The 24,733-nt window shown below is 38.0% G+C and overlaps 1 protein-coding gene across 2 annotated transcripts in view; it reads left to right on the plus strand.

Annotated features, from left to right (window-relative positions):
- SMC6 (structural maintenance of chromosomes 6) overlaps positions 1 to 24,733 on the plus strand; it is a 69,624-nt gene that overhangs the window by 7,053 nt on the left and 37,838 nt on the right. For both annotated transcript variants that reach the window (XM_081254066.1, XM_081254065.1), the window contains 10 exons: positions 1,455 to 1,597; positions 4,474 to 4,591; positions 6,621 to 6,726; positions 11,967 to 12,103; positions 12,752 to 12,813; positions 15,911 to 15,991; positions 17,173 to 17,274; positions 20,867 to 20,986; positions 21,089 to 21,187; positions 24,373 to 24,519. In XM_081254066.1, coding sequence (XP_081110192.1) covers positions 1,460 to 1,597; positions 4,474 to 4,591; positions 6,621 to 6,726; positions 11,967 to 12,103; positions 12,752 to 12,813; positions 15,911 to 15,991; positions 17,173 to 17,274; positions 20,867 to 20,986; positions 21,089 to 21,187; positions 24,373 to 24,519 — 1,110 coding nt within the window. In that variant the 5' untranslated portion in view covers positions 1,455 to 1,459. The remainder of the gene's footprint in view (positions 1 to 1,454; positions 1,598 to 4,473; positions 4,592 to 6,620; positions 6,727 to 11,966; positions 12,104 to 12,751; positions 12,814 to 15,910; positions 15,992 to 17,172; positions 17,275 to 20,866; positions 20,987 to 21,088; positions 21,188 to 24,372; positions 24,520 to 24,733) is intronic.

The raw sequence follows: 24,733 nt of genomic DNA on the forward strand, positions 1-24,733 counted from the left end.
GGAAACTACCCAGTTCACTTAATGAAGCATGCATTGTCACAATAAAACCTATCAAAGATAGTTCCCCAAATCAGTTCCAACACAGTACGTATAGATATTTGATGCTTCTGCAAAATCGGTTCTGTCAGTGTAACTTAAGAAAGCAGTGGATAAAAATTAAACACTGTACGAATGTGTCTCGCCCACCCTCCTTCTCTCACATCCCTGCTCTAGGGTGCCTGTTCTCCGTCTACTTCATGCCGTCTTTGTAACACCACTCCACTAGCCCCCCAGCCTCCCCCCCCCACATACACACTTCAGCTTGGCTGTCTTGCCCTGCAGGTACATCAGCAAGTGGAGCTTTCCTCTCTTCTACTGAGAACTGACTTGAATCTTTCAATCCAAATGCATGAGAGAGAAAATCTCATTTAATCCACTGCTGCCGTGTACCTGGTACAAACAGGGCTGCTGTAGTATAGCACTAGGGGCACCTAAATGGGTTGAGAGGAGAGCTATTTTTCATATTCTTACATCTTAGAAATTTTTTATTACCTATGCTGTGGATTTTTCTTTCCAGTTATTCAGCAAACAGTTATTGGGTACCTATCATTTTAGATCTCTTAAGTGAATTTTTAAGAGAAAAATGAAAGCAACATTTGGAGTAGTCAACCATTTAATTTCAATCAAAGACCATCAGCTTTGACTTGAGGTGCAGCATTTATATGTTTAGAAAATCTTGATGATGTTCATTTTCTAGGTATAAATTTTATAGTATATCAGTAAAAAAAAAACAAAAAACAGACAATCAGCATGGGCTATTTCTTTGGAGAAGAGTTAAGGGACACTCTTGATGCTAGGCAACACTGCTCCAAGTATGCTTCTTTGGGAAAATAATTAAAATTAGTTTTATGTGGTTCACTATTTATAACTTATAAAAATTGGATGATTGCTCTGGAATCATTTCAGAGGCATTATGCCATCTCTATCCATAGATCCACAGTTTCACAAATAAGATCTTTTACCTTTTGTGAGCTTAGGAGTTAAAACACTTAGGTAGGCCCATATGAGTAAAAACCTTGGTCATGAATCATTCTGAAGTAAAATCAACTAGTGTAGCATATGTAGATTTTTTTTTTTTAACAAAAATTTATTATCTTATACTTCTGTAGGTTAGAAGTCTGACATGTCTGCCTGGACAAAAATCAAGGGAGCAGTAGGACTGCATTCCTTTCTGGAGGTTCTTGACTTATCTGTGTCCTTGCCTTTCCAGCCTCTAGTGACCACCTGCGTTTTTTGGCTCACGGCCCCCTCCCTCCATGCAGATGATAGTTCTACTTTTCCTAAGTAAAAATGAATGGATATAGTACTAAAGCTTAAGCTTTGTCTGTCTTATTTTGTTAAGTTTTTTAATGTATATGGAACAATCTTATGGATGCTATACATGATTTTCTTCATTGTCACTAATATTTGTTTAGACCTGATGGCCAAAAGAAAGGAAGGAAATTTCTTCTCTCCTGGAAATGCCAAAAGACCAAGACATGAAGAGCTGGATGATTTTGATAAAGATGGTGACGAAGATGAATGTACAGTTTCTTTCACTAATGGTACCTCTCCTTTGGTGAGTGCAAAATTACAATATTATGTCTTTTGATTTGCATGTTTCTCATGTCTGGTTTATATGTCATATTCTTAATTCAGTATCAGGAGCTGGGTCTCTGCAGAGGAAAAGTAATATGAATTTAAAAAGCTGAGATAAAATCATCTCACTAATTTTGAAGTTTATGTTAATGATTAGAAAAAATTACTAGAGAAAACAGTGAAACAAGGAGCTGGTTCTTTGGAAAGATCAATAAAATTGACAAACCTCTACTAAGATTGACAAAGGGGAGAAAAGAGAGAAGACACAAATTACTGGTATCAGGAATGAAACAGAGGATATGACCACAGACTCTGCAAACATCAGAAGGATAATAAGGGAATACTGTTAACAACTCTACACACATAGATTCACAGCTTAGATAGAGTGGACCAGTTCCTCGAAAAGCACAAACTACCACAATTCATTCAATATGAAATAGGTCATTTTAATCACTCTGTAACTATAAAGGAAATTTAATTCATCATTTAAAAACTCCCAAAAAAGATATCTTCAGTTCCAGTTGGTTTGATTGGAGAATTGTACCAAATGTTCAGGTTCAGGTTCAGGTTCAGGTTAACATTCAGGAACAATTCTTAGACTTAACATCAAATGTACAAGCCATTAAATGAAAAATTGATAAATTGGATCTCATCAAAATTAAAAACTTTTCTTCTGCAAAAGACCCTGTTATAGGGCTTCCCTGGTGGCGCAGTGGTTGAGAGTCCGCCTGCCGATGCAGGGGACACGGGTTCGCGCCCCGATCCCGGAAGATCCCACGTGCCGCGGAGCGGCTGGGCCCGCGAGCCATGGCCGCGGAGCCTGTGTGTCCGGAGCCTGTGCTCCGCAACGGGAGAGGCCACAGCAGTGAGAGGCCCGCGTACAGCAAAAAAAAAAAAAAAAAAAAAAGACCCTGTTATAAGGATGGAAAGTCAAGCCAGGAGAATATTTGCAAATCACATATCCAACAAAGTTCTAATATCTTGTTTGTATAAAGAACTCTCAAAATTCAGCAGTTAAAAGCAAATAATCCAATTTGAGAATGGGCAGAAGACATAAAGAGACATTTCACGGAAGAAGAGGATATACAGATGCAAATAAGCACATGACATGATGTTCAGCATAATTTGTCATCAGGGAGATACAAGTTAAGACCACGACGAGATATCACCACACACCCACCAGAATGGCTAAAAGTTTTTGAAAAGTGACAACACCATATGCTGGCAAAGATGCAGAGACGCTGGATCATTCAGTGGTGGGAATGTAAAATGATATAGTCACTCTGGGAAATAGTTGGGTAGTTTCTCTAAGAAACTTCACATGCAACTCTATCATATAACCCAGCATCTGTCACAGAGAAAAGAAGATTGATCTTCACACAAAAATCTGTACATGAATATTCCTAGCAGCTGCATTCGTAATAGCCAAAACCTGACAATCCAGATGTCACACAGTGAGTGAGTAGTTAAACCTGCTGAGGTACATCTATACCCTGAGATACTACTTAGCAATAGAAAGTAGTGAAGTACTAATACAGGCAAAAATGGACAATTATGCTGAGTGAAAGAAAAGCCAGTCTCAAAAGCTTACATTCTGTGTGACTCCACTAATATAACATCTTGAAATGACAGTGTTTCAGAAATTGGAGAACAGATAATTGGGCCAGGGGTTAAGGAGGGGGTGGATTGGGTGGGATGTGGATGGGGCTCTAAAAGGACAACATGAAGGATACTTGTGATGGAAATCTTCTGTATTGTCACTGGATCAATATGAGTATGCTGATTGTGATATTGTACTGTAGTTTTCGAGATGTGACCTTGGGCAGAAACTGGATAAAGGATTCACAGGATCTCTGTATTATTTCTTACAACTGCATCTGAGTCTTCAATTAGATCAAAATAAAATGTATTTTTAAAAAGTCTTCAACCACGATTTCCAGTATTCTGCTCATACAAGGATGTAAATGTTTTCTGCTTTTTAATAAGCTGGTGTCTAGCAGAAGAGAGCCAGGGATTTTTAAAATAAATGACTAAAAAGGCTGGAGACGTTAAGTGTTCTTTAAAATAATTTGGAAGGTTTGGTAAAATATGTTTGATTTATTTTCGTATTTTTAACTACAAGGTCTGACCACTGTGTGCCGAACTTTTGCTTGAAACATTTATAAACCTTCTCTAATTTAATTATGACATATATTCACAATATGAGAATTATAATTACATATCCTCCCCGCAGTGGGGGACATTTAGCAGTGTCTGAATATATTTTCGGTTGTCACAACTAGGGTGGGGGGAGAGTGCTACTGGCATCTGGTGGGTAGCAGCTAGGGATGCTGTTAAACATCCCACAATGCACAGGACAGCCTCTCTCCAACAAAAAATGATCTGACTCAAATGTTGGTATTGTCCGTATTAAGAAACCTTGATACACTTATTAGATCCTATAAGGACTTTAGAATGAGTGGTTAATCATATAAGGTCTCCATTTAATATCATTTACTCATTGACTAAAGTTAACATTTAACATTATACTTTCTGGGCTTCCCTGGTGGCGCAGTGGTTGAGAGTCTGCCTGCCGATGCAGGGGACGCGGGTTCGTGCCCCGGTCCGGGAAGATCCCACATGCCGCGGAGCGGCTGGGCCCCTGAGCCGTGGCCGCTGAGCCTGCGCGTCCGGAGCCTGTGCTCTGCAGTGGGAGAGGCCACAGCAGTGAGAGGCCCGCATACCGCAAAAAAAAAAAAAATTATACTTTCTGTAACTTTTTTCATTGGTAGCACTGCTAATCTTTCTCTTTAGCAAATGATTGGTTGATTGTAGTGAGTGAATTTGATTGTTTTCTCTCGTTTTTTAAATTAATAGACAGCAGCAGAAGTTGGAATAATTGAGAGTATTCAGCTCAGAAACTTCATGTGTCATTCGATGCTTGGACCCTTTAAATTTGGTTCTAATGTCAACTTCGTTGTTGGCAATAATGGAAGTAAGTGCTTTGCCTCCTTCTTATTCGACTTTGAACAGTACGTTGAGATCAGAATGCATTAACTTTTTAAAATAGGTGACTACTAGTGCTGATAAATCTCAGTTTTAGACCTCTGATTTGTGGTCATGAATGTTTTCAGGATTGCCTGCCAGTCTGCCCTTGAAGAAATGAGTTAACTTTAGGCTCATTATGCAACAGGGATAAACATTTTCTGCTTATTCTTCTGAATAATCTATGTACCTTGGAATTCATACCACAGAAGAGCAGGCAAGCTATCCTCATTGCAACTGAGGCAGGCCTGTGTCTTATATCTATTAAATGTTGTAAGAGCGTGCATAAAGTGCCTTGGGAATCCAAACTTGAAAGAAACTAATCCTTCTGGTTGTGGCCGATGAAAGCTTTAAGAAGAGGTGGTATTTGTGGTGGTACTTGAATAAAAATGGAAGATGCTTTAGATCTTATTGGGGAAGAAGAAGCTGAGATGTTCCGGGCAGAGATTCCTCATCACCAAAGGTTGGGAGGGGTAGCAGCAGATGTATACGGAGAGAGGTGAACAGTCTCATAGAGTTTTGGGTTTTATCATATCATACGTGGTAGGGAGGGGCGGAAGCATACACTGGAGAATCAGTTGTAGGTGATGTTGTGGAGGATATTGACTGCCATGATACATATTTGGGGATTTCGTTCGCAAGTCAGTGGGGAGGCAGTTAAAGTTTTAGAGTATAGAGGTGACATGGTGAAGATTTGTGAAACAAACTGGCCACATTGTAGAGAGTAGAAGGGGGAAGACATAGGAGTTAGACCAGTTAGGTAGCTTTTGTAGTAGACCCCCGCCGGATGTGAGGTGTTGACTGCTTGGCTGAGCCAGTACAGAGGGAGAGGAGCTTGCCAGGGTCCACGACTGGTGGCCGTGCTAGGACATGAAACTAGTACAGGTAGCTCCACAGTCTGTTTAGTTGTTGCTCTTTGTTTTCCCTACTCTGTTCAGTCAAGAGGAAAGTATTTTCAGAAGGAGGGAACAGACAAAGGAACCAGAGCTACGGGGAAGTCAAACAGGACAAGAAATAAAGACAGACGGGTGGGTTGGTTCTGGGTTAGATCTTCACTCCTGAAACAGCAAAGTTATTAATATAATGCAAGTGGTGGAGGCAGTGAATTTGGAAATGAAGAAAAAGGAGAGAGTTAGGATAGGGACTTGAAAGGCATTCCAGGAGCTAAAATTGGGCTAACCAGTGTGTACTTTGGTTAATTTGGAGTATATTGTGGAAGATGATGAGCTGATAAGAGTTGATTAATTTGGTTGATTGTGGAGTTGAGAAAATGGTTACCATAATTGTTAAAGATTTTGGAATTTTAGCTTGTGATATTTTATGTCTGTTAGGGTAAAAAGAAGTATGCTCTTCAAAGAGCTAACAAATGAATAATATTCAAATTAGGAATAATAATTGTCAAAATATTATATAAAAACATTGTCTATGTGACTGATAATTTTTTCATATTTAAGCTCATTCATTCAATAAATATGTGAGTGCCTATTGTGGGCTAATATTGGAGATAAAGCACTGAATAAAAAACAACAGTCCTGTCCCTCTGGAGCTTGCATTCAAGGTTAAAAGTAGTTTCTGGCTTCTGAGAATTTATGGAAAAAGTAAATTTTAATTAAATTAGGGTGTAAGGAGAATTAGATGAGTTAAATGTATATGGGTAATTAGAAAGATAAATTCATTTAATAGGCTGATGGGCCAAGATGACACAATGAGAGTTTTAGGTTGGAAAGGTATCAACCATTTTTTCCATTTCCTTATTAGTGGCAAAGATTTGATTCCTGATATGTACTGATTTTTTTCTAATAGCAACAGCTAAATATTTCATGATATGTACAACTTTTTGTTTGTTTTTGGCACTGGAAGAAAATTATAATTGAAGTACAATGCTTTATTTCAGTATTTTTTTTACATCAAATTGTAGGAGTCAGACTTCTCTTTTCTCCCTCTAATGAATGTGATTTCTTCAACACCTCTTTCTTTAGGTGGGAAGAGTGCAGTACTCACAGCTCTCATAGTTGGTCTTGGTGGAAAAGCAGTTGCTACTAACCGAGGATCTTCCTTGAAAGGTTTTGTGAAAGATGGACAGAAGTAAGTGTGTTTTCTACATGTATTTTTCAGTTCTTTAATAAGAAGCAGCTTCTTTAGAATCCCAATTCATGTAGACATGGTAGGAAATGAATTGGCTTCCCGGAACTGGAACAGCGATATCATATCTTTTCATTCCTTTCTCTTGCCCCCTGTTGCCAGCATAGCCCACTGTTGCCTGTTCACCTCTCCCGACAGGATGCTTGTGTCAGTTAGTGCCATGTGCCTGCCCACTAACACTCGTTTCTGTTACCTTTCTGGAAGAACGAGCAGTGATAAATCTGCATACTTCTGTTTAAAGGAATATTTATAAATATGGGACTTTGCTGGCTCTTGACCCAAACCCAGCTTCAGCAAGTCCACGTCGGTATGATGTGGGCTAAGGCAGAGTTAGTGACCAGCCCAGGTGTCCCTAAACAGAATTTTCTGCCTCCAGCTCTAAGAATTTCAAAAAAGTATTCCATCTGTCTCTCACTGTATATCCTTTACTCAGGGCGTTCACCAGTGAGCTTGACTTGAGGACCACAGTCTCAAGTCTCTTTGGGGTCCATCTTGACCCTTGGTGAATGGTCATATAACAACCCTCTGTGGCTTTACATTTGTATTTCTTTCTGTTATAGTTTGCCATCACCTAACTATATATTAATTGCTCAGTTTGCATCATCATAGACTTGTGACCTTTTGCCCATTAGGAAACTCTCTTCAGGCTGATCTCCTTATTCTTTTTAATTCTGCCTCAGAAACCTCTGAGGGATCCTCGTCTCTCCCGACAGCTGCACGTCCCAGACTCCGTCATACCAGCTCCCAGAGACACGCTGCTCCCGCTGCCCATTCCTCTTTCACACGCCCAGTGCCCAGAACTTCTGGAACTTTGATAATTAACAGTGATACCTTTTTTTTTTTCCCCCTTCATGTAACAGACTTTCCTCCTGCTCAGTGTTGTATCCACTTAACTTCCCCCATTGTCCATTTTATTTCTAAAAAATAGAACGCGGACGGGATGTGAGTCAGGATTACGGGTTTTTTATGTATCTGTCAGAAACCTTGGGAATCTTAACCCTAAGCCAGGGTTCCAAGTTGACTCAGGAGAAGGGAAGAAAAGATACAGAAAAAATCATTTTCTGTGCTGTATGGCCTTGAAAAAGAACTGTTTAGTAACAATTCTCCAGCTTATTTTCTGTCTCTCCTTACCTTACTTGGGCGCCAGCCCAGCAAGGTCTTCTCTCCCACAGTCTCCAAACAAAATTATGGCTGAAGTCAAAAATTAGTTATTTTAACACTTTTAAGGTACTGGTCTCAACTCTGCTTCAATTCATTATACTGAACTCTACATTTCTTAGTTGTCCAAATAGTTACCTAGTCTGCCTAGCTAGATAACACATTGATCTTTCAAATAGAAGCCTCAGGAAGAAATTTTTTTTTTCTGCACCATTAAGTGTTTTATGTCTCAGTTAAAGATTCTAAATGTTTTTTCCATATGGGAAGTAGCTGGATCAAAGCAGAAACTTCTTTCTGAGATGTGTCCTTGGAATAGCATTAAAAGAAAGAAAGATAAAGGCTAGCTTACACAAATCACCAACTTTGAAGGACACAGCTGCCTGTAGACAGGAACATCAAAATATTTTAAACAGAGTTAATAACAGTTCAAAGCTTTAACCTGAGCTCAGCCTCCTTTTTACTGACCTCCTCTAAAAAAATAGCTAAAATGAGCTTTTCCAAACCCATTACTATTCCTCTTGTCCTCCCCTTCCTCAGTTAAAACATTTAGTATCTATAAAATTTCTTTTCTTTTACAGTCTGATTCTGTCATCACTTTTTTACAGAATCAGCTCATCGAGCTTTTCGGTTCTATGCTGCATCTAAAATCTGTGAGGCTATCCCGTTTTTCCTGAGGAATGTCTCTCAGTCTGGCAGGGGTTTGAGGTCGTCCTCAGGACTGTGTCCCTCCCACACATCTGAAACAGTACACTCTCCATTTGTGACGCCTGGGCTCGGGGCTACCTTTGTAGAGGGTTTCAACTCCTCGCTTAGAGACGCTTGCCGAATATGGTTAGGAGAAGCCAGATGACTGTGCCTGGAGGCTCTTTCCTTGGCGCTCCAGCCTCTGATTATCCACTGAGGCTTTGCAGTGAGTGGTACAGGGACCGTGATGGAATTCTCCCGTGACCAAGGTCTCAGACCCCTAGCTATTCAGGTTCGTCAACAGGTTCAGTTTACTGTTCCCTCCCTCGGCCTTCCTAATCCTAGTCCTGGTGGCACTGGGCTCTTTGCCGCAGGCCTGGTTTTGACCTCAGCTGCGGCGTTGGGCGTGGGTTATGGGGGGACAAAAGCTCCTGCTCCTGCTGTACGTTCCTGACTTATTGGTCAAGGTTACAGAACTTACTGCAGATGAGCTGGCCACCCAGAGAAGGAACAGATGCATCCTGCTTTTACATGACTTTTCCCCTGTTCCTTGCTCCTTGTGCCCATCAGTGCCTGATGCTACCAGTCACCTCTGTGCAGATAGGTTCTCCTGGAGCTAAGAAAGCAGCCACATCCTTATGGTGGCGCTGCTTGTGTGTGTTGTCGTTCTGAAGGAACTCTCGATGACAGTCTCTCTTCTCACTGAAGGGTCTCTTTAATTACACACACTGGGCTCTATGGCTGTTGACCCCAATTCAGCAGCAGTCACATTAGTAGGTGGGGAGACAACAGTTAGTCTCAGCTCAGTTATCCCTGTCTCCTTGTATAGGTTTTTTGAGCAGTTGTTGTGAGGGGTTTTTTTTGGTAAACTTTAATTTTTTAAATAACTTGCCTTTCTTATATTTACTAAATTCATATGGCAGTAGGATACCAGTGCCTCCAAAGCTCTCACAATACTAAAGATAGCTTTCAAATGCAAGGAGTAGCTAGGAAGGAAAATAACAAAGTAGATGTTTGCTAATCAAGGGAGATGTCACTTTATTTTTAAAATGTTTTCATGAGGTACATTCACTTAATACTAGGTAATCATACTAGTTAATGCAATAAATATTGTTTGCTCCATGTTGTAGGCCAGCTACCCTTCCCCTATCATATACTTTAGTTAATAGTTTTCAACCTTGGCTGTTCATTAGAATCAACCCAGAGAGCTTTCAAAAATCTCACTGATTACAACTTTTCAGGAGCATATCTGTCTTAATTAGGTATTTCTGATTAAAAACACACACTCCCCCAAACCACTCAGGGTAGCTTTAGAAGAGGAGATTTATCATAAAGATGCAGGGATATATATGTCTTGGAAACTTCAGTGAGGCAGCGTAATTGGATCTCATGAGTGACCAGGACTGAGAGACTCAGAACCAAAGATCTTCGGTCTCTAGGTCTTTCTTTTCCGTGTCTCTGGCTTTCCTTGTGTCTTTGTCTCCAGGCCCCTGTCTCCCTTCCTTCCTTAGCCGGGTGTGTGCTGCAGCTCTTCCGCCACGCCACCTCCCTGCCGCTCCTCCATGGCTGCCCTCTGTGCTGTGCCCTCCTCTCTCCCTCTCCTGTGACAGGCATGGAGGTTGGTGTGTTTCCCTCTCACTGCCTCTGGAGCGTGTGTGCTCTTTCTTATTCTTCAGGGCTTTGGTACTCTGTGTCTTCGTGGGCAGGCGTTTACGTCTTACTGTCTTGGTGTGCGGGGCTGCGCGTGGAAGGAAGTGCTCTCAAGTTCTCTGGGTCTCTGATTCACAGCTGGTATCTGTGATTATGTGTCTCTGCCAGTCTGTCCAGGTGGTTTCCCAAGAGCTTATCTGCTCTGTGCTCCTGCTTCTCTCTGTCAACTCTGCAGGCTTTATACTTGTTCATCGGAATATAATGCCCCAAATTGGTTTCTCTAGTCCCAGAGGCCTCAGAACTTTGTATCTCCAAGGAATCACCACCTTTCCACTTGATGTGTCTTGATTTGAGTTTGTTTTAAAAACTTGTAGTTTGGAAATAATTTTAGATTTACATAAGTATTGCAAAGATAGTACAGTTTCCTTACAGCCTCTACCCAGTTTCCCTTAATGTTGACATCTTAAACAACTAAGGTACTTTTATCAGAGCTACGCAGTTAACACCGGTACAATATTATTCACTAAGCTACAGACCTTACTTGGATTTTACTAGTTTTTCTTAATTTGAATTTTTAAAGAAGGGAACGTGGCGCAGTTAGCATTCACTTTCTATATTTAGCCCAATCTGTGGAGGGAGGGATGGGGCTGATAATGGCTGCTAAGCCATCTTTCTGTGAGGGCACTTGGACAGAAGTACGGGGGCGCAAGAGCTGAGCACCCTTCAGGGTGTCTACCAAGTGTAAGTTTACAGTGAAATTCATCTTGAGTATTTTTACCTACATTTCCTGCAAATAGGAACTATTTTGGGGTATGATTACTCCAAATTGATGAAAACAAGTTTATTCTGTTAAATATATCATTTAATCACCAATTAAAGCAATTAAAGGACTTTAGCATTTTTGGCAGATATTTATATTAACCGGAGAAAGTATTATCTGCTTTTATGTTTAAGGAAATTATAAGTACGTATTTATTAATGCCCTTCATTAATTTTTTAAAAATTTTTCTACAAAGTCTTATTTGAACAGAAGTTAGAGTAGAAAAATAAAGATGGATTCCTCCCCCCATAATATGTTAAAATATACATGGCTATAAATGCTTCAGATGTCTTTAAAACTTTTAAAATGTTTATTTTGTAATACCAATAAAACTTTAAGAAGCTTTGAGATTTAGTTTACATCTCTTGATATCAAATACTAAGCTTTTTTTTAATTGCCAAGTAATAGAAGAATTGAAGTTGTTTCCCTTGATCCTAATTTTCTTAGAAAATATATAACTTCACTTTAATTCTTACTGCATCTTTCTTAGAGGCCTGCTGTCAGGATGATGCTTTATCATATAATTTAGCATAGTCAGGCAGTGTAATATTGATTATACATAGCGGTTGGGAAAATGTGTAACTTATCTACATTATGTGAAACAACCAAAACTTAAATGGATTTTGTGCAAATGTATTTCTGTTGTGGATAAAATAGTCAATTATTTTTTATAAAGTTTCTCTTCTTCTCAACTTTGTTGCTTGGTATCTTTAACATTATTCTGTAGTAGCCTGTCAGCCATCAGCTGCTGGTATAAAGCTGCTTTTCAAATGAATTAGCCAAATTTCTTGGAGGTTTTTAAAATTATGGTTACCTAGTGTTGTAATTGCCCTGTACCGTCATGTGACTTAGCTTAACCTTATTGCTTTAGCTCAGCAGATATCTCAATAACATTAAGGAACAGAGGGGATGATGCCTATAGAGCCAGTGTGTACGGTGACTCTATAATTGTGCAACAGCACATCAGCATGGATGGAAGTCGATCTTATAAACTGAAAAGTGAAACAGGTTTGCTATGAATTTCTCTTTATTTCATATAAAGTATTAGTAAACATCCAGTTAAAAAGAGTTAAGTGATTGTGCTGGTATCATTGAGAGGACACTTCTCATCTCTTGAAACTGCTTTCTTGCAAGAGGGTTGGTTGGTTGCATATATGTATACACACACGTATATATCCATACATAGTTGTTTTACCTCAGGACATTCTACAGCAAAAGCATGATTAGCAGAATTTGGGTCTGTTTGAAACAAGCTGTGATAAGTCATTTTGATCTCACTTGCAGACTTCCTTTCACCCCCATAGTTTCTATCACATGTGGAAAGAGAAAGTTAGCTAAAGGTAGAAAAAGGCATAAAGGAAGAGGAGGTGGGTGTGGAGAGTTACTAAAGAGACAGATGAGAAGGAAAAGGAATTGTTTAGCTACAGGAAGAAGAGAAGCACCTGCCACTGCATTTGTGTGTTTCTGCCTCCTGCATACTTGTGTCATAACAAGTGTGTCACCCCAGTTCATTCAAATGTGTGTATGTGCACGGGTACCTTTCTTGATGACATCAGGAAAACTAGTTAACATTTATGTTTATAAATAATTGCTCATTTTAAAAAACATACTATTGCCCTAGAAACAGTCTGGTCATTTTGTGTTTCTCATAACTAGGCGCCGTGGTTTCCACTAGGAAAGAAGAACTGATTGGAATTCTTGATCATTTTAACATACAGGTAATTGCTAAATTTGCGTTTCAGATTAATAAATACAACTGGTTACTTTTTTGTGTGGTTTCATTTGTGGTGTGGAAAGAATTTAAATGGCCTCATATAAGTAAATTGACCACAGGACAAATATATTTAACTATGGTTAGTGAAGTTCCTTAAGGCTTCCTAATTCAACAGGAACCTTCAATATATAATATAACGTCTTTAATTTGACAGAACACACAAGAATATCTTGTCTATACTAGTATGTGCCAAAAGTTATGTTAATAAAATTTATGTTATAAAGTTTCTTTGCTTTCTGCTGTCCAAGTCAGAATAGCATCATAGTTTCCTAAACTCAGTTGCTAAATGTTTGTAGAAAGGAAGTTTACTCTAGCCATATAAAGAAAGCATCTCTTTATGTATTTTGGAGTTATTTCATCATACCTATAGGAGACAAGACTTGAGTCCATTCTGCTAAGATACTTTGACTGAATAATTGGAAATGGGGCTCATAGAGTCCTATAACATTAGCACTGGAATTGTCTTTGGAGGTCATCTAATCTGGACCCTTTATTTTGTAGGTGAGAAACTGGGAGCCAGCAAAAGTAAACTTGCACTTACAGTTGTCTAGGCGTGGGTACTGGTTGAGCCTGCCTTGGGATCCAGACATCCCTTTCCATTCTAATGCTCTATCCAGTATCACCCTGCCTTATTCCAGGATTAAGAACACCAAGGGTAGTCACCAAGGAAAAAGAATAATTATGAGTATGGGTCTCTTTCCCATTTTGGTTTAGAACAAGTTGTCCAGAAAAACTTTCTGTAATGGTACAAATATTCTGTATTATGGTGTCCGATGGGGTGGCCACTAGCTCCTTGAGCACCTGAAATGTGTGACTGAGAAATCAAATGTTTTATTGTATTTTACTTAAGTGTCAAATGCTGCATGTGGCTAGTAGCTTGCATACTGGGCAGCACAGGTTCAGAAAAATAATTAGTAAAATCTGGAGAAAAGCAGATACAGCAAATAAATTTGAGACTAGAACACAGGTCAATTTGTTAAGCAAAATCAGGAAAACCAAAAGTTAGAGCGTATGGATTCACAGGTGTTGGGAAAGTCTCGAAGGGCATCCAGTGTAGTATCACACTGCATGCTTACCCTGTGCGCAGTCTCCACCAGATGTTCCTTCAGCGGGTACTTGAGTGGGTAGTAGTGGGGAAATGACCTCTGCCTGAGGCTGCTGATTCCGTCTGTAGGTGGCTATATTTATTAGAAAGTTTTTGTTAATGGGAAAAGAATAAAGTCAGTTTCTCTAAGCTCCCACTTCCTTGGGGAATATAAAATATGTTTCTTTTCTTTTGAAATAGTTAAAGATTGTTATAACTCCATTAGTCCTCTTCTTGTACAATTCAGTTAACTAAAGGTTCAAGTTCATTGATCAAAATACGAAAGGTCTAGAGCTATACTTACTGAGTAACCACTAACCACGTGTGATGGATATTGAGCCCTCAAAATGTGGGTAGTCCAAATGGAGATGTGCTCTAGTATAAAGTACACACTGGAGGTTGAAGACTTAATGCAAAGGAATAACTCAGTTTTCATACTGATTGCATGTTAAAATGATAATATTTTAGATATATTAGATTAAAAATATACTAAAATTAATTTCACCTGTCTCTTTCTATCTTTTTCATGTAGCTACTAGAAAACTTAATTATATGTGTGGTTTGCATTATATTTCCATTGGACAGTGCTGGCCTAGAATTACCAGGAGGAAGGAGAGTGTTTAATGTCTTTAAGTACCTGATTATATTTGTCCCCTGTGCCTCTTCTTACTCTTTCTCTGAAGTTTACCTGTGTGTGCTTGCCTTTTGCTTACTCCAGGGTCTTGATGGGTAAAGCTGCCAGATTTTTAAATAATCTCTGGAGTAGTATAGAAACTAGGAACCCCATTTCAGAGGATGTAGAAAAAAGAATATGAACTTTGGTGAAGCTGTTAATCCAAAGCTGGTGATAAAATGTCTGTCATTAAAGCTAGTGCATTATGTCTTAGTTTTCAGAAGTCAGATACTGTGTGAAATTAAGATACCACACAGACCTTGTTAAAAAAAATACGTGGCAATCAGCGTCTGGTCTACCTATATAATGAGAAAAAGGTGATATGTAGAGGTTTCTTTATAACTGCATAAAAGTTTTTTATCATCTTAGAAGATGAGACCCAAAATCTTGCTTAACAGGAAGGTTTTCACCAGGGGTATACTAAATAAAGTACAATCAGTATTTTACAGATGGTAAAATGAAGGAGTTAAGCATTTTTTTCCTTTATAGTGGTCCTTCATGTTCTATACCTTTATAAACAAGATTATTTTCTAACATATAAATTACTTTGTTATTAACACCAAAGATGTAAATGAGAAATGAACTTGAATCTTTTTGAAACAAGTTGAACTAAAAAAAATTTTTTTTCAACTCCACTTTGAACTGTTACTATATTGTTATTTTAACTGTACTTTAATTTGTTAGCCTGAGGTAGTTTAATTCAAGTAATGGCTTATTTACAATGACTTCTTCAAAAGATAGAAATGATCCCAGTATTTCCATTTGTTTTACAATATCCTCATGAAGAAATGACAGGATATAGGAAATCTGAAGAACTGCTGTACAAAAAATAAACAATACTTGTCATTATAGTTCTGATTAGAAGTAACTGAGTTGGACTTCTTGTCTTTAGTTGGAGGAAATAACTAACTTGCCTGTGGCTACATAGGAGGTTCAGACAGAGCCAAATAAGAACCCGAGTCAGCTGACTCTCATGCTAGAGCTCTTCCAGCTCTGTGGTCTGATGGTTAACCAGTAGCATAGGAGTGGTACTCTACAAAACCAGTGAAAGGAATGAAAGCTTTCTAAAAAAACACACTTCTTTAGAAAGTTCTTGTGCTTGTGCCCTCATGTAATGGCAGAATATTTAATTTTGGCTGTATTATTGATATTTATTTTAATATAATGAAATTTTGAAATATTTTCTCTCTTAGATCACTTGTAATGGATGTTTTAGTTCATTTCTCTTTAAGGAATTAAAATGAAACATTTAAAGATAATCGTTTTTTTGTTTGTTTGTTTCAGGTAGATAATCCAGTTTCTGTCTTAACGCAAGAGATGAGCAAGCAGTTCTTGCAGTCTAAAAATGAGGGAGACAAATACAAAGTAAGATGCACCGAAGTGAACATAAACCTCACCGAAAAGAATACATTTATAGATTAAGCATCTATACTGAACATTAATCTTGGTCACATAGTAAATATCGAGGATTTTTTTAAGTCACTATTTAGAGTAATGTTGTAGGACTAATTTAGGAACTTGTTAAGTAAGATGGAAGTATAATTTTTTTGGTAAATCCTTGCTTTAACTTCTTTGCTTTAATTCTGAAAGAGAATGAATTCTAAAATTTATCTTTATGGAAATACAAGGGAATGATTGCCCAAACATACATAATAACTTTTAAACATTAGATTATTTTAAACTTTTTTTTAAATTAATTAATTAATTTATTTATTTTTGGCTGCGTTGGGTCTTTGTTGCTGCACGTGGGCTTTCTCTAGTTGTGGCGAGTGAGGGGCTACTCTTTGTTGTGGTGCGTGGGCTTCTCATTGCAGTGGCTTCTCTTGTTGCAGAGCACGGGCTCTAGGCTCGTGGGCTTCAGTAGTTCTGGCACACGGGCTCAGTACTTGTGGCGTACGGGCTTAGTTGCTCTGCGGCATGTGGGATCTTCCCGGACCAGGGCTCGAACCCGTGTTCCCTGCATTGGCAGGCGGATTCTTAACCACTGCGCCACCAGGGAAGCCCCTGTTTAAAACTTTTTAAAAAGCCAACAAAATATATGACTACTACTACAGCTTACAGTGTGACTTTTAAATGGGTTTTCGTATTCCCTATGCTAAAAATTATGATGCATTAAGATCAAGGATACTGGGACATCCCTGGTGGCACAGTGGTTAAGAATCCACCTGCCAATTCAGGGGATATGGGTTCGAGCCCTGGTCCGGGAAGATCCCACATGCCACGGAGCAACTAAGCCCATGTGCCACAACTACTGAGCCCGCGTGCCAGAACTACTGAAGTCCGTGTGCCTAGAGCCCATGCTCTGCAACAAGAGAAGCCACCATAATGAGAAACCTGCACACTGCAACGAAGAGTAGCCCCCGCTCTCCACAATTAGAGAAAGCCCGCGTGCAGCAATGGAGACCCAATGTATTTACTTGCTTAAGTATGTTTTTAATGTCTTTTTACATAATTGGTCTAAAAGTTTTTAGAGACAAAATTCTTCTTTTTTTCATAGTCCCATGGAAGTTTACCAACTCCTCATGGTGTTTTTCTTGTTGTTATAGTTCTTTATGAAAGCAACCCAACTGGAACAAATGAAGGAAGATTATTCATACATCATGGAAACCAAAGAAAGAACAAAGGAGCAGATAAATCAAGGAGAAGAGGTTTGTAAACACTTAATGCAATTATTTTAGAGATCAGTCAAATTCCTATAGTACTTATCGGGTCAACGGTATTGTAAAATTATATACCTACATATCTATATATGTATATCTATATAAAACTAGTAACATTTTTATAGTACTCTATCAACTCTAACAAGTGTGGTTTTTTACATTCAGGGTATTTATTAGCCTTTACTTTTTTGTTTTATAATAATGGGTATGTCCATGTCGTAATTCTTCTATGAGGCTATACGGTAGAGGACAGGGCAGTATCTAACATACTTATCCCTTAGTTCCACAATAAGATATCACTGATTCCCACTCGGAAGTAGTTTAAAAGCACAAGCCTCAAGTTGGTCTCAAGCATAATATGCATTTATCATCATATACAATAGATGACTCTTCCATTACACTGGTGAAATGTTAACATTCTTTAAGCGCTGACAGCTTGGTAGCAGCTGTCATATTAGTATTCACCAGCTTGGCAGCCACGTGAATGTGCTTGAATTTGAAATCACACAAGCCAGTGTGACTTTTTTACTTAGGTTTGTTTTTACATCTGCTATAGTTTGTTCTTGTACTTGCTTCTTCTGATTCTTGAAGAGCAAACCTTTGTTTGGTAATCAGAGATCTCAGAGTTATAAGGCTTATGTTTCAGCTGTTCATCCAGTACATTGAGTCCCACCAATTTTTGTATGATTCTGTATCCTTTTCTTTTGTCCCTTAGTCCGTTTTATACAGTCAGTTGCTCTCAGCAACTTTTTAGCATGTTCTTTTGAGATAGAATTGTATTAATGATTGACCTAAGTCAACTTTATTAGATGTTACACTGACTTTTTTTTTTTTTTTTTTTGCGGTACGCGGGCCTCTCACTGTTGTGGCCTCTCCCGTTGCGGAGCACAGGCTCCGGACGCGCAGGCTCAGCGGCCATGGCTCACGGGCCCAGCCGCTCCGAGGCACGTGGGATCTTCCCGGACCGGGGCACAAACCCGTGTCCCCTGCATCGGCAGGCGGACTCTCAACCACTGCGCCACCAGGGAAGCCCATACACTGACCTTTTTTACTTCAAGTCTTTGAGGCCTACATATTTAAAATTGGGTTTATAGTTGTATGGTTCATTAAGTGAAAACTGAAAAAGCAAAGATGACTGTATTTATTTTTATTCCCCATATTATTTCTTCAAACCTGGGGTATGTGATAGTGTGCAAGGATGTACTATAAACCACAGAATTGATAATGGAGTATCAGTGTTATTGGAGTGTCAGTGTTATTATTGGGGAAAGGAAATATTGTATATTCAAGCAAATGTACATAGTATATACTAATATCTATTATTCTAAAAACAATAAATCAGGACTTTGAAGAAATTTGTTTGCTTCAAACAGCTTGGTGTTTAAATACCCACTTTCTTCCTCGTATACTTTGTCATAAGCGATTGAAGATACTTTGTTTATGAAGTTTAAGAAGCGCATCCCTATATCATGTATCAGAGTTGCTTATGCATAATATGCACTTCATAGGAAATTTTTTCCTAATTAATTAAATGCACTATATTCTCAAAATAAGCTCTGGATTTGAGTAGTTTAATCTTTAAGAAGTAGAATGTGGCCTAACACAATATTGTAAATCAACAATACTTCAATAAAAATTTAAAAAACAAACAAAAAACCCCCAAGCCAACAAAAAAGGCTACAGTGGGACATACAAATGAACAAGTCAAAAAAAGAAATAGAATGTGAAGATTAGAAACTGGAAGTCATTCAGCCATCAAATATTAAGTTCCTACCATGTGCCTGCTAGCATTGTGCTTTGGCCGTGACCATATAATGGCAAATACATACCAGGATTCTTGGGGTCATACACCTAACTATTCAGCAGAAAGCAGATGGTAGATAATTGACTATGGTGAGCACTACGAAAGGAGTTAAGATTAGTTTGTGCAAAAGCACTTAATAGGATACTGGCAACAGGGTTTAGGGACAAGGCAGGGGCAGTGGGAGAGGTATAGTTGTTAAGTAAGTAATATCTAAGGTAAGAACTGAAGGGTGAATAATACCAGGCAAAGGATGGTGAGAGTGAGGAAGTGTGTTCCAAGAAATAAGCATGAATGGAGTCTTGGGCAAGAGATCATGTGGTGGTTTTAAACAGCTGAAAGAATTCTACATTGTCTAAAGTGGAGAACACGAACATGAGAGTTAAGAGGCCAGATTGTGGAAGACCTTGTAAAACTTAAGGGCAGTACAACATATGGAAGTGGATGGCTTGATTAAATGTATATTTTCAGTAGATCACTCTACTGCAGAAGAGAGTGAACTGCTGTAAGGAAAGAATAAACAGAGAGATCAATAAGGAAGGTATTACCGTTGTTCAAACAGATGATAATGATGTAAGTTAGGGTAGTGGCAGTGGTAGTGTAGAGAAGAGCTTTGAAATGGTTTGGGCCAATGTTCTGTGGACATGTAGGGTAGTGGTGAAAACAGAAGCCAGATTTGTGGGGCTGAAAACCAGAGAGAGAATTGAAGAGCTAGAGATAATTTTCATGAAACTTGGATGGAAAGGGAAGACGGCTTTTAGAGGAAGAGGTGGTATCCAGGGGTGGATATTGGTGGTTTTGTTTGTAAATTGGAAAGATAAGTAAGTAAAGTTTTAAATGTGATCATGGAAAGGAGTCAGTGAGGAGGATTAAGTGGAAAAAAGATGGGATGAAAAATCAACTAATTTAGACCTCTTGAGAAGGCAGAAGGGGGGTGAGTAGGATCTAAGTAAGAGATAGGGACTGGACTTAAGTATAATGAAGCCACCTCTTCCGTTTTAGCAGGAGGAAAAGACTGCTTTAGGTTTATATATAAGGTTGTTGAACACTGGAGACGGTTTCTTTCTGATAGCTTCTGAATTCTGTGAAATAGGCATCAGGGAGAAGGAGTAAGGGGTTAGGGTGGCAGTTATCATGAGGTTTGAAGAGAGTGATGATGGATTGAAATAATCCTGAAGAATGGGAAAGTGACTTGGATAGGGAAACACACTAAGAGCCATAGTGAAGACCTTAGTTGAACATGGAAACCATGAATGAAGAGGAGAGGCTGTCTACCCAGGTGTGCAGCTTTAGAAGCTGTTCATACGTCACTATAGTTTTTGCTTTATTGATTAATTATTAAGAGAAAGCTTGGATAAGAAAAAATGTAACATTTGATTTTTAGAAATAAATTCCTTTTGAGCCTTCCATTATCATTGGAATGGATCCTGGGTATACTTCGCCCAGGAGAACAGTCCCGTCTGTCTATCAGGTAGGGAACTGATAGAAACTGAGTTTTGTCTATACTTGTGTGGTCTTGAAACTGTTATTCCTTTGCTCTTCTTCACTTGAAGAGTATCTGGTCATTTTTATAGTGCAGAAATTAACAAAATGATTGTACTTAGTAAAAGTATACCAAAGAACCAAAAATATTTTTTATTTTTGCTTTAATTAAAGAAGTCATTTCCTAGCACATCTTTTTCAGTACTTGTTTATGCAGTATTCAAATGAAATACATTTGCAGAAAGTCTTGTCTCTTCAATGTTGTTAAGAAATATATTCTTTTTTTCTTTTTTTAAGCGACTTACTGAACTAAAGCGCCAGTGTTTGGAGAAAGAAGAACGTTTTCAAAGTATTGCTGGCTTAAGTACAATGAAGACCAATCTGGAATGCTTGAAACATGAAATGGCTTGGGCAGTGGTAATTTTCACTTAATTACCTATTCACACATATTTGTAAGATACAGAATATACTTGGTTGTAGTTAGTCTTATATGTGACTTGCTATATAATTTCTTTTTAGGTCAATGAAATTGAAAAACAACTGAATGCTATCAGAGATAACATTAAAATTGGAGAAGATCGTGCTGCTAGACTTGAGAGGAAAATGGAAGAACAGCAGGTAATTATATTTTTTTTATACAAAGGTAGAAGTTGGTTGAGGGGTAAATAAAGGGAGTAATTTTCTGTTGAGGGTTTCCACACGGACCTTTGTACCACAGAGCAGACCTGCTCTTTATATTTACCTTGCCATTCTCTTGCTAACAGCTTTATTAAGATATGATTCATATACCATACAATCCACCCATTTAAAATTTACAGTTCAGTGGTTTTTTTGTATATTCCAGGGTTGTACAGCCACCACTGTGGAATTTCTCTGCCGTCGTGCTGGAAGTAGATCTCCTAGCCTTTTATTTCTTTATAGGAGCCCTGGTGTACTCAGTGTGACTGACTTACATCTTAGTATTTTGTTCTACTTAGCTTACGAGCTTCTGGCTCCCAGGCTTAGTTGTAGTACAGGGTGTAATCTTTCCCACCTTACTTTTTCCTGTCTACCCCTAAGATAATAAGCAGGTCAGTCTTTTTCCTTTTAAGGGTTATAACATTAATCCGTGAAAGGTAATAGATGAATGTGTAAAAGTAACAGAAATGGTGAAGACAGTACATTTACTTAGTGATCTCTGGGCTGAATTTCTTATTCCCTCTTCAGGTAGTAAATGGAAATTCAACCCCACCCACCTCTCTCACCTTAGATTTTCATATCTGAGAGAATATTCTGAAATTTTCATTCAATTCTTCTCAGCTTCATTTCTTAGCTTGTCATAGGGGAAGACCTTGTTGCTTTCCTCTTTAGATATTCCCCAGTCTAAAAGTGAAATCCAGTCTTAGTAATAAACACTCATTTTTTTTTTCAAGTGGGGAAAGGAAAATCTTGAGGTTGGATGGTATTTAGTTCTGTGGCTATTTGCTCTACTTAAGTATTTGGCCATGCTATGTAGTAAATGGTAAATTTCTGGAGGGTTTGGACTATCTAATATTTATATCCTTCCTACCATGTCTTACATAAAACCTTTCACATAGTATATGCTTGTTTATTGATTATAGAATAACTATTGAAGGGAAGGTTTCTGAAGAAATAGTGTCTAAAGCAGACTTTAAACTTGTATTAACCTAATTTAAACTGAAGATAGATGAATTATATTTAGCTTGTATAACACCTAGACCAACTTCAATTTTTATAAAAAACATAGAGATTATACTACTGATGTCTTAATAACAGAACTACACTACCATTCTATATAATGTTTCCTAAATAGCCTACATATTGACAATTCCCTAATCTGTATCTCCTAATCAAACTTTTATCCTGAGCCCTTGGTTCAAATATTTGTCTTCCCATCTTTACCTACATGTTCCAGACACTTCAAACTTAGCATTTCTAGTTGAATAGCTGTGACAGAGACTTTATAGCCCACAAAGCCTGAAGTATACACTATCGGGCTCTTTCTAGAAAAAATTTGCTGATCTCTGATCCAAATAGTTCTCATATTTGTCCCTTCTAATCTATTCCTATTTTCAGTGTGACGTTTTGGTCCCTAATTATTTTTGTCCCAGAACATTACATTAACTTCTGACTGACATCATTTCCTTTAACTTTTCCCTTTCCCTTGCCTTCCATGAGCTTCCAAAGTGATTGTACGTATAGATTTACATATAGTTCCGTATCTTGTTTCCCTGTTACTTAGAGGATTCAGTTGTAAAAGCTGATCATGGAGTTCAAAGCCCTCCTACCCTTCATCTCATCTCCCACCACTACCCCCTCAGTTCAAGCTCCAGAAATAATTTTAATTCCTAAAATGGTTTTAATGCCTTTCCACATGCTTTTCCAACTCCCCGTAACACCTTTCCCTAGCTTTCTTCCTGGTACATTTTGATTAATCTTCCAAATTTCAGCTCACATGCTTCTTTGAAGGCATTCCTAACTCTTTCTGACAGACCTATGAATTCTTCCTCGTGCTTTCACAATTACAGATATACATACCCTACTTAAGCATTATTGCATCCAAACTGCATGATCTATTTGCATGTTTGTTCCTCTGCTAAATTGTGTCCGTCTCCCTTTAATTGTGTTACTTGAAGACAGTTGTTACTATATCTTTGTATCCCCAGAATATAGCACATTTATTGGAAAGCTAGATGTGGAATTAAAATATATGTTAGCATTTCAAATTATTCGAGAAATGCAAATCAAAACTACAGTGAGGTATCGCCTCACACCAGTCAGAATGGCCATCCTCAAAAAGTCTACAAATAATAGATGCTGGAGAAGGTGTGGAGAAAAGGGAACCCTCCTGCACTGTTGGTGGGAATGTAAATTGGTGCAGCCACTATGGAGAACAGTATGGAGGTTCCTTAAAAAACTAAAAGTAGAGTTACCATATGACCCAGCAATCCCATTCCTAGGCATATATCCAAAAAAGATGAAAACTCTAATTTAAAAAGATACATGCACCTCAGTGTTCATAGCAGCACTATTTATAATAGCCAAGACATGGAAGCAGCCTAAGTGTCTATCAACAGATGAATGGATAAAGAAGATGTGGTACACACACACACACACACACACACACACACACACACACACAGAGGAATATTACTCTGCCATAAGAAATAATGAGATACTGCCATTTGCAGCAACATCGGTGGACCTAGAGATTATCGTACTAAGTGAAGTAAGTCAGACAGAGAACGACAAATATTACATGATATCACTTATATGTGGAATCTAAAAAGTGATACAAATGAACTTATTAACAAAACAGAAACAGCCTCACAGACATAGAAGGCAAATTTATGGTTACCAAAGGGGCAAGGGGTGAAGGGTAAATTAGGAGTATGGGATTAATGTATACATACCACTATATATAAAATAAACAACAAGGGCTTACTGTATAGTACAGGGAACCTATATTCAATATCCTGTACTAACCTATGATGGAAAAGAATCTGAAAAAGAATAGATAGATAGATATGTACCTATCTATATATATCTATGTATATGTATAACTGAATCACTTTGCTATACACCTGAAACTAACATAATATTGCAAATCAACAATATTTCCATTAAAAAAATACCTATTTAACACTTTATATAATTATGTTTGTTTACCTAATTAATGTCTCGAGTTTAGTTAGAGCAAAATTAAGTTTATTTGAAATGTGAACCATATATAATTATTTTTTTATTTTTTCTGTTTATTGGAGAAAAATAAAATATACTCCAACAATGTTATTTTCTTAAAGGTCAAACTTAATGAAGCAGAAAAAAAATACAAGGATATTCAAGATAAACTAGAAAAGATTAGTCAAGAGACAAATGCACGAGCACCAGAATGTATGGCATTGAAAGCAGATCTTACTTCTAAGAAAAGGGCCTATAATGAAGCTGAGGTGAGAGAAATTTTCCAGTATTAAAAATTGCATATCAACTATAAATACTGTTCATTTATTTTTAAAAGTAGAGGTTTTTGTAATTGTGTTGCTTTCAGACTTTAAAAAATGTAATGATTTCATATGGCCATATATGTATGTTGTTTTAAAAATATATTTCTGCATATATTCAACCTCTGATTTGACGATTTGGCAAAAGTGGTCTTGAATGGGG

This window comes from Mesoplodon bidens (genome assembly GCF_964165515.1).
Source record: "Mesoplodon bidens genome assembly, chromosome: 14".
Classification (NCBI taxonomy): Eukaryota; Metazoa; Chordata; class Mammalia; order Artiodactyla; family Ziphiidae; genus Mesoplodon; species Mesoplodon bidens.